Source organism: Hemitrygon akajei, chromosome 18 (assembly GCF_048418815.1).
Source record: "Hemitrygon akajei chromosome 18, sHemAka1.3, whole genome shotgun sequence".
Classification (NCBI taxonomy): Eukaryota; Metazoa; Chordata; class Chondrichthyes; order Myliobatiformes; family Dasyatidae; genus Hemitrygon; species Hemitrygon akajei.
Window position 1 is genome coordinate 33895535 of NC_133141.1, and position 16882 is coordinate 33912416.

The window sequence follows — 16882 nt, forward strand, 5'->3', positions numbered from 1 at the left end:
CACCGGACGCAGTATACCACACCAGCCGACTCACAGGTGAAGTGTCGCCTCACCTGGAAGGACTGTCTGGGGCCCTGAATGGTGGTGAGGGGGGAAGTGTAAGGGCAGGTGTAGCACTTGATAGAAGCAGCTTTCAACTAGCCAGGTAAGCCATGCCCCCCAAGAAAATGGGAGGGGGGGAAGAAGAGAGTGTGTCTGGGGTGGGAGGAGTCCTTAATTTTGTTGGCTGCTTTACTGAGGTAGCTGGAAGTGTGGACAGAGTCCGTGGAGGGGAGGCTGGTTTCCATGATGTGCTGAGCTGTGTCCACAACTTTGCAGTTTCTTGTCACAAGCAGTAGAGTTGCTATACCAAGCTCTCAAGCAGCCAGATAGAATGCTTAATATGGTACATCGGTTAAAAATTGGTAAAGGCAGAGAGGGTCATCAGGGACATGCCAAATTTCTTTAGCTTCCTGGGGAAGTAGAAATGTTACTGAGCTTTCTTGGCCATGGCATCTTTGTGGTTGGACCAGGACAGGCTGTTGGTGATGTTTCTGTCCCGGAACTTGAAGCTCTCAACCCTCTCGACCTCAGCACCATTGATGTAGGCAGGAGTACGTGTACCACTCTCTATTCTGAAGTCAATGACCAGTTCTTTTGTTTGGGAATGCTTAAATGTGCAGGGCAAATTTCTTGTGCACAGTGGTGAGTGCCTGGGACGTGCTGCTGGTGGGGGGCAGATGTGTTTGAGGCATTGGAATGGGCACGTGAGCATGCAGAGAATGCAAAAATATTGGCAGAAGGGAAAAGTTTATTGGATCATGGTCGGCCCAAACATAGAACGAAGGGCTTGTTCTGGTGCTGTACTTGTACTGGTCTAGGATTCTGTCAGCATGGAATAGAAGGGCTAAAGGGCCTGTTATGTTGCTGGAGCTCTGTGGGCTGACAAGATACACAACCGTGCTAGGCTGTTCTCTGGGTGAGGAGGGGTCAGACACAGAGTGAATCTCCCTCCACGCTTTCCAATCACACACTCCCAAGGCCAGACACAGTGAATCTCCCTCCACACTGTCCCATCACACACTCCCGGGGTCAGACACAGAGTGAATCTCCCTCCACACCATCCAATCACACACTCCCAAGGCCAGACACAGAGTGAATCTCCCTCCACACTGTCCCATCACACACTCCCGGGGTCAGACACAGTGAATCTCCCTCCACACTGTCCCATCACACACTCCCAGGGTCAGACACAGAGTGAAACTCCCTCTACACCATCCCATCACACACTCCCAGGGTCAGGCACAGAGTGAATCTCCCTCCACACCGTCCCATCACACACTCCCAGGGTCAGGCACAGAGTGAATCTCCCTCCACACTGTCCCATCACACACTCCCAGGGTCAGACACAGAGTGAATCTCCCTCCACACCGTCCCATCACACACTCCCAGGGTGAGACACAGAGTGAATCTCCCTCCACACTGTCCCATCACACACTCCCAGGGTCAGACACAGAGTGAATCTCCCTCCACACCGTCCCATCACACACTGCCAGTGTCAGACACAGAGTGAATCTCCCTCCACACTGTCCCGTCACACACTCCCGGGATCAGACACAGAGTGAATCTCCCTCCACACCGTCCCATCATACACTGCCAGTGTCAGACACAGAATGAATCTCCCTCCACACCGTCCCATCACACACTCCCGGGGTCAGACACAGAATGAAGCTCCCTCCACACCGTCCCATCACACACTCCCAGGGTCAGACACAGAGTGAATCTCCCTCCACACCATCCCATCACACACTCCCAGGGTCAGACACAGAGTGAATCTCCCTCCACACCATCCCATCACACACTCCCAGGGTCAGACACAGAGTGAATCTCCCTCCACACCGTCCCATCACACACTCACAGGGTCAGACACAGAGGGAATCTCCCTCCACACCATCCCATCACACAATCCCAGGGTCAGACATAGAGTGAATCTCCCTCCACACTGTCCCATCACACACTCACAGGGTCAGACACAGAGGGAATCTCCCTCCACACCATCCCATCACACAATCCCAGGGTCAGACATAGAGTGAATCTCCCTCCACACTGTCCCATCACACACTCCCGGGGTCAGACACAGAGTGAATCTCCCTCCACACTGTCCCATCACACACTCCCGGGATCAGACACAGAGTGAATCTCCCTCCACACTGTCCCATCACACACTCCCAGGGTCAGACACAGAGTGAATCTCCCTCCACACCATCCCATCACACACTCCCAGGGTCAGACACAGAGTGAATCTCCCTCCACACCGTCCCATCACACACTCACAGGGTCAGACACAGAGGGAATCTCCCTCCACACCATCCCATCACACACTCACAGGGTCAGACACAGAGGGAATCTCCCTCCACACCATCCCATCACACAATCCCAGGGTCAGACATAGAGTGAATCTCCCTCCACACTGTCCCATCACACACTCCCGGGGTCAGACACAGAGTGAATCTCCCTCCACACTGTCCCATCACACACTCCCGGGATCAGACACAGAGTGAATCTCCCTCCACACTGTCCCATCACACACTCCCAGGGTCAGACACAGAGTGAATCTCCCTCCACACTGTCCCATCACACACTCCCGGGGTCAGACACAGAGTGCAATGATGTTAGCAATGCAATTTAAATAGGTTGTACATAAGGGATTATTGCTGTTGGTTTATTATTGAGTGTTTGTGCAGACTTGGAAACTGAATGGTTGTGTTTGTCTATGACGTCTGGCGATGATCAGAGTCCTGTGCAGGAGAGTTGTTAAAGTGGAAAAGCGGCTGTACTGTGGCAGTTATGCTCTCAATCTCAGAAGTCGGGGTCAGTGGTGCAAACTGGGCTCTACGTTGCAATGGATGACCACGTTGTCTTCTGTGCCTTGCTGTCCACTGAGCGTTGCAGTACCATCTTCCTGGCCATTGGATCTGACTGGATCTCATCTGCCCAGTCCCCCGGAGCTGACTTCACGTGCTAGGACAGGCATGCCCATATCTCACTGGGGTATAAGGCTACCGGCTACCCTCACCTGCTTTAGCCCGTCTGTTGAAGCGGTGTACCGGGTTGTGGCCACTGTGGCATGCAAACAGCTAGTTGGAGCCACAGGTGAGAGCTGTGGACCAAAGGTGAGCGAGCCACCCTGGGCTGGACACAACAAGCCCCTTTACCAGAGTTGCCACCCCTCCCTGGATGTGTTTGGAAACTAAATGCAATATGAGAAGACCAATTAGGAATAGGAGTAGTCTGTTTGGCTCCTCGTACCTAACCACCACTGAAGACAAACACAGCTGATCTATTGCAGGCCTCATTTCCTCTTCTGTTCCAGTTCCTCATTGCCCTCAATTTTAGACCTTATCTCCTTCCTCTTTAAATCATCATCCTCAGTGCCATGACCCTCTGGCTGAGAATTCTAGCGATTTGTCTCCCTCTGCCAGAAAAAGTTCCTGTGCACCTTGCTTTTAACTTAATGCCTCCTTAATCTTGGAACTACTGTCATAAAATGGCAGCCCTCCATATCCTCCCTCATGGCAAGAACAAAGACAGTTGTTCTCTCTGCTTCCACAGTGAATTCATTTGAATTCACTGCTTTGCAGACCAAAGTTCATTCTGGACAACAGGTGTTTCAGACTTCGACTCTCCAAACAATGGAAGTTCCTCTGCTTTTAATTTGGCATGATTCATGTATTGCCCAACATGCTGTTACATTAAAAATTCTTCAGAATCCTTGCTATTGTTTTAAAGTCCAACTAATTGTTGGTTCAGCCGTCGGAACTTTTAATGTGACTTCAAAAATGCCTGTTATAAACATAATTAAGCAAAACTAAAAACAGCTAATTTATTAACTGTGTAAAATAGCGACTGCAAACAAAGCCAAAGCTCGTGCTAGCCAGAGCGTGGTGAATCTTTGGAATTCATAGCCATGGATCACTGTGGAGGCCAAGTCATTGTGTACATTTACAGCACAGGTTGCTGATTAGTAAGAGGGTCAAAGATTACAGGGAGAAGGCAGGAGAATGGGGTACAGAGGGGACATAAATCAGCCATGATGGAAAGGTGGAGCAAACACAATGGGCTGAATGGCCTAATTCTGCTCCTGTTTTTTGTGGCTTTACGTGTAAAAGCTTTACTTGACACAACCTTATCACCACTGTGGAGTGACAATTTTAATCTTCATGTCGTCCAAATTAGTGCATGAGTGTATCTCCTGCCTAAAATAAAGGCACTTAACTGATAACTTTGAAATTTATATAAATGCTCATCGTCACTACTTTTTTAAGGGAGTTCCATTCCACCTGCCTAGTTGTCCAGTAAAATGTTTCACGTGAAGTAAAAAGAGAAGGATTTGTCTGGGTTAAACCCTGGCAAAGATTTGCCTGCTAACCTCAGCTCTGGTTATATTCTTATTTCCTAGGTTTACTACATATGCAGTGTGTTTGTTTCAAGTGAAAAGGCTGCTGAAAAAACTGGAGGAACTGGGAGAGAAAGTGACCTACGATAAGGATCCTTTTAAAATACAAAGGCCTGTTTTGGAGAAGCATGCTAAAATTCTGCTAACCAAAGTCATTAAAAGGTGCGAGACAGTTTTATTTGTTTTGGGAGGTGAAGTCTTACAGTACTTTTAATTTGGGGCCTTTCATGGTGCTTGCTTCATATGAAAGCTTGCCCTGTGGCAGCTGGAGTGTTGCAATACTTTTATTCAATATTAATAGTTTGGTTAGTTTGCCCAGATGAGCTGTCTATGTGCTGAAACAGTGTCACCTATTATTCAGCATTTTGCCTTTTTTCATTCCACATAAAATGGCCTGGAATTTGATCATATGGGAATAACATTCTAATGACGACTATTTCAAGTAAAATTGAAGGAGAGGTATGGAGTTAGAAACAGGAATAAGTTAATATGTTGAAAAATGCTTAATTTGAAGAAAAGCAGGCGATTGAGCTGTTGCTAACTGGAAATAATTTTCAAAATATTGTGTTGCTTTCTTTAAATTGAAAGAAATTGTTTTTAAACTTTTAAAATGTAGTGCTTTCGTTGTGGAGAATCAGCCTTGTATGCCTCTTCAAAGTAAGATGCCTCTGGTTTTGAGAACAAGCTCACAGTTTTCTGTTAAGGCACGGTAAGTACACATGTCACCTAACCTTTCAATGTGGTAGCAGAACTGTGTTTAAAACAATTGACACTATTGTAAAGATATGTGCTGATTTTTTTATATATGCGGTGCAAGTATGGCAAAGGAGAAAATACCAAGGCAAAAGAAGGGTATGGGTCTCAAGATGGCGCTTATGGAGTGAAGCGGTTTTAGGCTTTGCTCCAATCCTTTTACTTTTTTTAACCTACAAGCACCCCCAATTGATCTTTTTATACCTATTCTAAAGGGGTTTAAACGTATGAGACTTTTTTCAACTGTTTGAATCATTTTCAACTTACTGAAATGTCTAGACCAAAGGAATCGAAACAGACGAAAGAACCGTTAACTTTAGGAGCAATTGCGAGTCTTATGGACGACAGACTTGGAAAACTGGAGAGTAAATTAACCGCAAAGCTTTCTACGTTCGATGAAATTTTAAAGACATTTGATACAAAACTTCAAGCACTTACACTGGATTCACAAAAACAACAAGCAAGTATTTTAGTTCTTGAAGAAGCCGCTCGCCAGAGAGATCGTATAATTGAAACTTTGCAACAACAGCAAGCTTTGACTTCTCAACAGATGGATCGTTATAAATCTAAAATCGCTGATCTTGAAAACCGTTGTCGAAGACAAAATCTGTTTTTTTTTCTCCAAATTTTTAATGGATGTCTTTGGCTCAGAAGTACTGGATTCCCCTCTAATAATCGACCGTGCACATCACATTTCTCGTTTTCATTCAGATTCAAGTTTGAAACCACGACAAGTAATTCTCCGGATCCATTATCCTCATACCAAAGAGCGTTTGATTCGGGCTGCCCGGAAAAAGGGTATGATCAGCTTTCAAAATTTTAAATTCCGTATTCTGGAAGACTACAGTCCCGAAGTTTTAAGGGCAAGAATGGCTTTTAAATCGGTTATGTCGGAAATTCATCAGGAAGGCTACAAGCAAGCGCTGTTATTTCCAGCACATTTGAGAGTTACTCTCAAAGATGGAACTTATCGGCTGTTCATATCTCCAGCGGATGCTCAAAGATTCCTTGAAGAATAACATTTTATTGTTTCTACGGGTTGACTAATGTAATAATTAGTTTATAGATTTGGATCTTTTATAAAATGATGTTTTTTTTAACGTAATGGCTTACACATATTTCTTATACACGGTAAAAGTCCGTTTTTGGTTTATTCTGAGTTTTTTTTCATATTATTAATCTGCTAGTTTTGAAAGTAATTCATTAGGGTTTTCTTTTAAGTTCGTATACACTTTTTTATATTTTTAACATTTAAATATTAAGATTTTTAAAAAATAAAATGTCGTTTCTTCTTCCCGAAAGACCTTAGTGCTTGGAAAGTCACATCCGTTTTGATGTGTCTGAATAAGTTTAAGGACTTTCTTTTAAAACACTAATACAATATTATCCATTTATGGGCTTTATCATTTTAATTTTAAAAAAATCCTTTTTGTTTTTTATATATATATATATAAAATACTAATTTTATATTTTAATTTTTGTTATACCAACCCTTTCTTATAATATGGGTGGTTTGTATCTTTTATTCAACTCTTTTTTTTGTTTGAGTTGCAGTCTTGAGACATGGGGGTAATTTTAGTGTTAGATTGCTTGCTTGCCTCTTTTTGGCTTTTTTCCTGGGGTTTTGAGGGTGGAGGGAGGGGCATTTTTTTCTTTTTGCTTGCTTTATGCTTAGTTTTACTTCATGGGCTCATATGAAACTACAAAAATGGTTGCAGTGTCATGACTTCCGGTTCCTCCTTGAACTTACTTCCCTCTTCCGGATTCATGAGTTCATCTTTTTTTTAACCTTATGTGTTAATTGTAATAAATATTGGCAATATGGATAAGATTATTAATTTTGTTTCTTGGAATACTAATGGTTTAAATCATCCGATCAAACGGAAAAAAATATTCAAAGTATTCCATAGAATGAATGCTAATGTTATCTTTGTACAAGAGACTCATGTAAGGAAGGTGGATAGTCAACGCTTTTTTAGGTTTTGGAAAGTCCAACAATATCACTCGAATTCTCAAGCCAAAGTAAGAGGCGTTTCCATTTTTATAGATTCTTCAACCTCCTTTATACACCATGAAACAATTTCAGACCCACAAGGTAGATTTTTGCTTATTACTGGTCTACTTTTTAATCAAAAAGTTGTTTTAGTTAATGCTTATGCTCCAAACACTGATTGTCCTGAATTTTTTAGGTGTCTATTTACATCCTTTCCCAATTTGAATCAGTACAGACTGATAATGGGTGGGGATTTTAACTGTTGTTTAAACCCTTCGATGGATAGATCTAAGCCCACCCAAGCTCTTCTGAATAAATCGGCCTCTCTTATTAATTCCTTTATGACTGATTCAGCAATTTTTGAAATTTGGCATTTTTTACACCCCAATGACAAAGAGTTTTCATACTTTTCTCATGTTTATCATAATTATTCAAGAATTGATTACTTTTTCATTGATCACCGTTTACTTATAGATGTTATCGATTGTAAATATGACTCTATTACCATTTCTGACCATGCACCTTTGAAGCTATCTACTAAGATAATGGATTCATCTATTAATGCTAAATCTTGGAGGTTCAACTCTATTTTATTGCAGGACTTAGACTTTATTAATTTTATTAAACAACAAATTGATTTGTTTTTCTCAACAAATTCTACAGCAGAGATCTCTAGTGGAATTTTATGGGACACTTTTAAAGCATTTATTCGTGGACAGATTATTTCATTCTCTGCTGGAGTTAGGAAACGAACTAATTCTAAAATATTAACATTGTTTGATAAAATCAAAGCAATTGATAAGATTTATTCAGTGACCCCCAGCAAAGAACTTTATAAAGAAAGAGTGGAACTTCAAATGGAGCATAGTTTGTTATTATCCTCTTCGATTGAAAATCAGTTAATTAAATCTAGAACCCAGTTTTATGTACATGGAGATAAGTCTGGCAAATTATTGGCTAATCAATTGAAAACTGCTTCGGTTAAACGACAGATTACTAGGATTCATAAACAAGATGGCACTCTTGACGATCGACCATAAAGAGATAAATAAAGCCTTTCAAGATTTTTATAATTCCTTATATCAATCAGAATTTGTTGAGGATTCTTCTATAATAGGTGAATTTTTAAGGAAATTGAATATTCCAAAGTTAACAGTAGAGGATAGTGTATTCCTAGATACACCTATTACGGAAACTGAAATAAAAAAGGCTATTTTTTCAATGAATTCCGGTAAAGCTTCTGGTCCAGATGGTTATACTGCAGAATTTTAAAAATCCTTTTCCTCTATACTTTCTCCTTGGCTTTGTAAAATTTTTAAAGATGCGTTAATTATAGGCAAATTGCCACAATCTTTTTATGAAGCCTCTATTTCTTTAATTCTTAAAAAAGATAAAGACCCTATTGAATGTGCATCCTATAGGCCTATATCCTTGCTGAATACGGATTTTAAGATTTTTAGTAAAATTTTGGCTACTAGATTAGAAAATATATTACCTCAAATTATTTCTGAAGATCAGACTGGATTTATTAAAAACCGCTATTCATCTTTTAACATTAGAAAATTAATTAATATTATTTATACTCCTTCACCCAAAATACCAGAATGTGTCATTTCCTTAGATGCTGAAAAAGCATTTGATAGAGTTGAATGGCCATATTTATTTAATACGTTGCAGCATTTTAATTTTAGTTTGAAATTTATATCATGGATTAAATTAATATACTATAAACCCTTGGCTTCGGTCTTTACCAATAATCAAAGATCTCCTTTTTTTCAGTTATTCCGTGGTACAAGGCAAGGCTGTCCTTTAAGTCCTTTACTATTTGACATTGCTTTGGAACCTTTGGCTATAGCCATTCGTGAATCACCTAATGTTTTGGGTATTACTCGTGGGGAGGGGACGTATAAGTTATCATTATATGCTGATGATTTGTTACTATATATATCCGACCCTGAGAGATCTATTCCTGCTATTTCGTCCTTGCTTGCTCAGTTTAGTAACTTTTCTGGTTATAAATTGAATTTTAATAAGAGCGAATTATTTCCATTAAATATGCAAGTTCCAATTTATAAACATTTACCATTTAAAGTTGTTACAGATTACTTTACTTATTTGGGTATTAAAATTACTAAAAAAACAAAGATTTATTTAAAGTTAATTTTTTACCTTTAATTGACCAAATTAAGCAACTTGCTATCAGGTGGTCTCCATTATCTTTGTCATTGGTTGGTCGAATTAATGCTATTAAGATGATGGTATTACCCAAATTCTTATATTTATTTCAAGCATTGCCAATTTTTATTCCTAAATCTTTTTTTGATATTATTGACTCCAAAATATCTTCTTATCTGTGGCAGAATAAAAATCCTAGATTAAGCAAAAAATATTTACAGAAGCCTAAGAAGGAGGGTGGTTTGGCTTTGCCAAACTTGAGATTTTACTATTGGGCAGTCAATATTCGATATTTAATATTTTGGACACAAGAATCGACTATAGCAGCTTGCCCGCAATGGGTAAATTTGGAATGTAAATCTGTACAAGACTTTTCATTGTTTTCAATTTTAAGATTTTCACTTCCTTTTTCTTTATCTAAATTGAATAAACAAATAACTAATCCTATAGTCAAATATACATTGCGAATTTGGTTTCAATTTCGTAAATTTTTTGGTTTGAATAAGTTCATTTTATCGAGCCCTATAATATCTAACTTTTTTTTCGGCCCTCTTTTATGGATCAAGCTTTTCTTTTATGGAAAACAAAAGGTATAACATGTTTTCGTGATTTGTTTTTGGATGATAGCTTTATGTCCTTTGAACAGCTATCTAATAAATATAATTTACCTAAAACTCATTTTTTTTAGATATTTGCAAGTTAGAAATTTTTTGTATAATGAGTTACAGTCTTTTCCGAAACTATGTCCATTGGACATTACGGAAAGAATTTTAGCTCTGAACCCTTGTCAAAAGGGTTTAGTAGCTGTCATTTATAATATGATCATGAAAATACAGCCAGAAGTATCAGAAAAAATTAAGAAGGAATGGGAAAAAGAACTTCATTGTCTTATATCCACTGAGCAGTGGGAGAAAATTTTACAATTAGTCAATTCGTCTTCTATTTGTGCTAAACATGCCCTAATACAATTTAAGGTTGTACATAGAGCTCACATGTCTAAAGATAAACTTGCTCGATTTTACTCTCATGTTAATCCAACCTGTGACAGATGTCATTCTGAAGTAGCTTCATTGACCCATATGTTTTGGTCTTGCCCTTGTTTACAAAATTACTGGAAAGATATTTTCAGTATTATTTCAATAGTTCTGAATATCAATTTCCAACCGCATCCTATTACTGCAATTTTTGGTTTACCAATGGTGGATAATAGTCGTTTATCCTCCTCATCTCGACGAATGATTGCATTTGTTACATTAATGGCTAGAAGATCTATTTTATTGAATTGGAAAGAAATTAATCCTCCAACTATATTTCAGTGGTTTTCTCAAACTATTTCTTGTTTGAGCTTAGAAAAAATTAGAAGTGTTGTTTTTGATCCTTCAGTTAAATTTGAAGAAACTTGGAGACCATTTATTCAACATTTTCATATGAGTTAAATTGTCTTTTCCTAAACCTCACTTTTATTATCCTTAATTATTTGGATGGAGGTACGGAGTTATTGGCACTACTGTATATATCTGACATTATGCAATGGCCCATGTTGGTTAGTGTTTTCTCTTTTTTTGGGGTTTTAAAAAAAAATTATTTCTTTTGTTCATAAATACTGTGAGTTTGGGAGGTTATATATATTGATTATTATATATTTGAATGCATGCTTAAACTATTAACTATGTACTCTCAAACTCTTTGTATTCATGTTTCATTTATGTTTGCTTAAAAATTAATAAAAGGATTTAAAAAGAAAGAAAGAAAAGAAGGGTATGTCACTTGTACAACTTCTTCCTCTGGCATCAGTTTTTAAGGTTCTAGCCCTCCTTTAGAATGTAATCTAAGTTTATGTTCCTCATGAAACAGATATGAGCTGAATTAGAGCTCCTTTCAGGATCTCAGGATATTCCAGAGCACTATCTAACCGATTAAGTGGTTTAGAAGTGTAGATTCTGTTACGACATGCAAAATGTGGTGCCAATTTGTGCAGAGTAAGTTGCTGTTGACTTGATTATCCTTGAGGAAAGTTGGTTGAAGCACAAGGACGATGGAGGCTTGTACAATGAGAAGACTTGTGCAGTGAGAGGACTGTCTTGAGATGTTAAATGAAGTTTGGATAAAAGATCCCACAACACTATTTGAACAGATAAATTCTGTATGGTGTCCTAGCCTGTTTTGGCTCTTTTCTGAGATGATACATCTGGCATATCCCATTTTTTAAAAAGTGATTTTCTGAATGTTAGTGTATTAACTAGGAATCCTGCAGCAAATAATTTTCCTCCGAACTCCCTAAAGCTTATCCACTGTCTACAAGACTCAAGCCAGGAGTGTGGAACACTCCATTTGCCTGGGCAAGTACAACTTCGACAACACTCAAGAAGCTTGACAGCACGCAGGATGTGGCAAGCTACAGATATCCCATTCACAACTATTCTCTCACTCCACCACAGGCACACGGCAACAGCAATGCATACAATCTACAGGATGCAATGCAGCAACTTGCCAAGAGTCTTTGGACAGCACTTTCCAAACCCACTAGCCCTACCAGTTGAAAGGACTTGGGCAGCAAACACCACTGCCTGCAAGTTACCAAGTCGTACACCTGACTGGAAAATATTATCTCCATTCCTTTACACTCACTGGGTTAAAATCCTGGAACTTTTCCCCAAACAGCACTGTGGTTACACCCACACTTCAAAGACTGCAGCGGTTCAAGAAGGCAGTTCACCACGACCTTCTCAAGGGCAACTAGGAATGGGTCTAAAATGCTGGCTGAGATTTTGAAGCCCTCAGATAGATAGGTAGAACTGCAAAATCTTGTAAAGAACCATGGTTATTTATAACTTATCTAAATTGGATTTTCATACACTTAAGTAAAATTGTTTCACAATCAGACAAATGAAAAACATTTAAATTGGTCTTCTCCTTCAGATTCCTCCCCCTTCAGTCAGCCCTTTACCTCTTCCACCCAGCTTCTTACTTCATCCCCCTTACCCCAAATTTCCTCTCATCTGATTTCACCTATCAGCTGCCAGCTTGTATTCCTTTCCAGTCCTGATGAAGGGGCTCGGCCCGAAATGTCGACTGTTTTATTCCCCTCCATAGACACTGCCTGCCCCGCTGATTCCTCCAGCATTTTGTGTGTGTTGCTGTGATTCAAATTATTCTGCACTTCGAGAGGTCCTAGGTGCTTGTGCTACGCTTTTTTTAATCGACGACTCTGGATGGGGAGATGCTGTCCCACTTGCACATACTTGTGTTAGTATTACTAAATTTATTTTCAATGATGAGAAATATTTGGTTTTTAAAACCACCAGAATCCACAATACATGTAGAATAAGGTGATAGGAATGTCTATTAGGCAGAACACTGAATATTCAGGCTGTTGCAGTGTAGAGTCATAGAGCAGTACAGCCTAGAAGTGGGTCCTTTGGCCCGTCTAGTCTGTGCTGATCTGTTATTCTGCCTAGTGCCACTGACCTACACCTGAACCACAGCCTTCCATACTCCTCTCATCCATGTACCTATCCAAATTTCTCTTAAGTGTTCCAATGAAATCCAAATCCACCATTTCCACTGACAGCTCATTCCAAACTTGCACCACCTTCTTAGTGAAGAATTCCCCATCGGGTTCCGCTCAAATATTTCACCTTTCAACCATTATCTTACGACCTCCGGTTCTAGTTTCACCCAACCTCAGTGGAAAAACCCTGCTTGCATTTACCCCATCTATACCCCTCAAAATTTTGTGTAGCTCTATCAAATCTCCCTTCATCCTCCCGTGCTCCAGTGTCTTGATAGCAGATGGGTTTTTATGGTCTCATTATTGTACAGCACAGAAACCAGTCTTTCAGCCAGCCGTGTCCATGCTGACTTATTAAGTATCAGTGCACAGTAATCTTTCATACCAGCACTTGTATCTGTGGCCCTCATTTTGTTTCCTATATTAGAATTGTACTGTACATGAGCAGGCCTTGTAGTCCTCCCACATCCCTGCAGACATTTTTGCCCATCTACACTAATCGCATTTGCCTGCATTAGGACCATATCCTGTGCTTTGCCTATTCAAGTCTATATTTGTGATGGTGCATGCTTAACAACTCCTTGTATCTTTGTACCAAGAGAGCAGGTGGTGAAAATCTGTGCACCAACCGCTCCCCCATTTCCTACCACTTCACCACCACAGTGAAGTGGTGACCCTTCGACAAACTGACAAAATATTGGCCGACCAAGCTTTGTTTGAATTAGTCTTGAAATGTCGATTCTTGTAGTTCCCATTTTTAAATTGTGTTCTGTCCTCTTTCAGCCTGTTGGTGAAACTGTCAGAGGTGGGCAATCATCTAATGAAAGTGAAGGCTTGCATTGATAAGTAAGTGTTTATTGGTAATACATCTTACTATGAAAAATGACTATAATTCACCTGCTTCTTCCTTTGTGATTAAGAATGGTGGGCTATGCACACAATTGATTTTGTGATTCTTTATTACTTTTTCTTTCTGTGTTTTGGCAAGGAAAAACTATTTCCTTCCTCTTGCCTTGTCTTGGGATTGGTATCGAGCGGATGCAAAGCACTCCTGGGAGGCGGCAGGATTTCACCGGGATGTTTTGATAGGTTTGGGTTTGTATCTCCCTGAAAGTGGGAGCTACAAACCAGTGATGAGACAGAGCTTTCTCACTGTGATCAAAATACTGTTGTAGTTCCCGTTTTTTTTTCACTTCAGCATTATTTTAAGAAAACTGAAAGCCCAGCACAATACATTTGTTGGGCTCAGTGCTGCAATTTCCAAAGCATGTGCAAATAGGCAAACACTAATTTCAGGACCTTGATGCTGCCCTGCCATACAGCAAGATTATTGCTGATCTTTCTCAATAGCATTTCTTACCCTCTTCCCATGTCCCCGAATTCTTTTAGTACCTAGAAATCGATTGATTTGATTTGAATGATCTTGATTGACTTTTAGGCAGGTGCCCTCTTCGAACTTTTGAGGAACTGGAGGTTGGAATGCCATCTATAAATTTGCCAATGATGCAACTGTTGTCAGAATCTCAGGTGGTAGTGAGGAGGTGAGAGGAGTGAGATAGAGAGGCTGGTTGAGTGGCATTGCAAAAACAACTTTGCACTCGACGTCAGTGATACTAAGGAAGTGATGGGGGATTTCTGGAAAAGGAAGTCCGGAGTACATAGTGTAAAGGGGAATGAAATAATTGTTACTCTGCATCTGATGTAGCACGAAAAAAACAATAAGATAAAACACAAAAAAATATAAATGCATAAGATTTGCTTATATGTTCTCTGTCCATAAACTCATCCAAGGCACAGGAATGTCTATACATAAGGTGACTCTAACAGGAAATGATAAGTAGTGGTGTTTGGGTGTAGGGAGGGTTGGGTTAATGGGTAGAGGCGTTTATTGGCCTTACTGCTTGGGGAAAATAACTTTTTTGGAGTCTGGTCCTGATGTGGATGGTACATGGCTTCCTCCCTGATTGGAGGTGTCATCTTTGTTTGCAGCACAGTCTATGTAAAATCATTTAAAAATATTTACCAGGAACACTTGTGGTTTTTGACAGGGAAAAGGGTTGGTATGATGGAATGCTCGTTTAAATTATTAAATTGGTTCCATCTAGTGATGATATCTATAAAAAGTATCTTTTACTGCTTTGAATGTCATTTTTGTTCTGCTGATATGGACTAAGAAAATCTTGAAACATTTATCAATTCTATTCTTTTAACTTGCAGGAATTCACCAAATGGAAAAGGGTAAGTTTTTAAAAAAACTAAATTGTTCATATAAATATTTTTCAGTTATCTGTTTTTCTATCGTGAGTGTAATAAGTGATAAACTACTCCACTGTGAATCATTTGTTACCGTCCTTGATGACTTAATCTGGCCAAGAGGATTGGCTGGCAGTTTCCCACTTAGTTTATTTTTAGTCCCTCGAATCAATCAAGGTTGTGAACCAAACAATTTATTGATAAGCTGCAGAACCCAAGATAAATGGTATTGCGTCATAATTGGATCTATTTTCCATGTCAGTGATTGTGGAACTGCTTGAAGGATTCAAGACTGAATTGATCACTGTTCGGTTGAGCAGGGAGCAAAGGAATGAAGAACAGCACAAGAATGGCCATTTGGCTCACCCATTGTGCTAAACCAAATAAATCAGTAACCAAATGGCCAACTAAACTGATCGTTTCTGCCTAGATAATGTCCAGATCCTTCCATTTTCCTCACATTCATTTGCCTATCTAAACTCTTCTTTAATGTATATTCCTCTACCACCACTCCAGACAGTGCATTCCTGGAGTGTGTGTCTTGCCACTCACATCTCCTTTTAAGTTACCCCCTCTCACCTTGTATGTATGCCATCTGATTTAAAACACTTCAACCCTGGGGTGGGGGGTGGAATACCGTCTGCCTCATAATCTGAAGAACCTCTATCTGGTCTCCCCTCAGCCTTTGCCGGTCCAGATAAAACAACCCAAGTTTGTTCAACCCCTCGTTGTAGCACATGCTCTCTAATCCGGCCAGTATCTTGGTAAACCTCTTCTGCACCCTCTCCAAAACCTTGACATCCTTCCTCTAATAGGGCAATCAGAACTGTATGCAGTACTCCAGATGCAGCCTAATAAAGGCAAGTGTGCCAAATGCTTTCTTAACCACCCTATCAATCTGTGCAGCCACTTTCAGGGAGCTGTGAAATTGGACCCCAAGGTCCCTCTGCTCATCAACACTGTCTCTTTGCATTTGACCTACAGTAATGCTGAATCAGGTTGGTGGGTCCGGCAAGTAAGACAGGAAATGCACTGACATCAAATAGGTATCTTAATCATTTATTTACAAACGGGAAAATTTCAATGAAAAATCCGTGTTTCAAACACTACAAACCTGAATATCCAACAAACATTCTTAGTTAGAAGTGCACGCAGAGCATATGTTTCTCATCTTGCCTTAAAGGAAGAGAGCAAGCCCCTTCCATGTGCAATTTTATGCACCCAGGATATTTGAAACTATTCAGGGCAGTTATCCAATGGGAAAAGCAGCTGCAGTTTCTAAACTGGCCAGTCACAACAGAAGCAACTTTCACCCATCAGCCCCCACAGGATACTCCACCCCTCAAAAGTTGTGGATGTGCTGATCCAACCTTTAGACTAGTAGGACTCTCATGACCCCCTCAACCAAATTGTATGTAAATCACAAGAGTACATTATGCAGTACTATAAACCCAATAATCATCTCCCAGTAGTCCACCAGCCCCACCCCAGAGTGGTCCCCCACTTACTCTTGTACACTGAGATGTGATCATCTAGGTGAGTGATGTTACCCAACCCATGAGGAATGTAAGTGCAGCATTCTTAACCGGTAACAGTACAAGTGCCGCTCTGAACAGGTAAATCAAAATCAGTTCCCGGCACAGTCTGGTCATACCATGCTGAGAAAGGCTATCATTCAAAACCTTCTGACTTTGTAATAGCCCTCTTACCAACCAGCATGGGCAAGGTCATCCAGGGCACTGGGGTGGCATATGTACAGCAC

General features: G+C 40.1%; 1 protein-coding gene across 5 annotated transcripts in view; it reads left to right on the plus strand.

Annotated features, from left to right (window-relative positions):
• The window catches only part of LOC140741287 (signal transducer and activator of transcription 1-like), a 102521-nt gene that overhangs the window by 40479 nt on the left and 45160 nt on the right, over positions 1-16882 (plus strand). For all 5 annotated transcript variants that reach the window (XM_073071308.1, XM_073071312.1, XM_073071309.1 and 2 more), the window contains 4 exons: positions 4439-4597; positions 5052-5144; positions 13651-13713; positions 15085-15105. In XM_073071308.1, coding sequence (XP_072927409.1) covers positions 4439-4597; positions 5052-5144; positions 13651-13713; positions 15085-15105 — 336 coding nt within the window. The remainder of the gene's footprint in view (positions 1-4438; positions 4598-5051; positions 5145-13650; positions 13714-15084; positions 15106-16882) is intronic.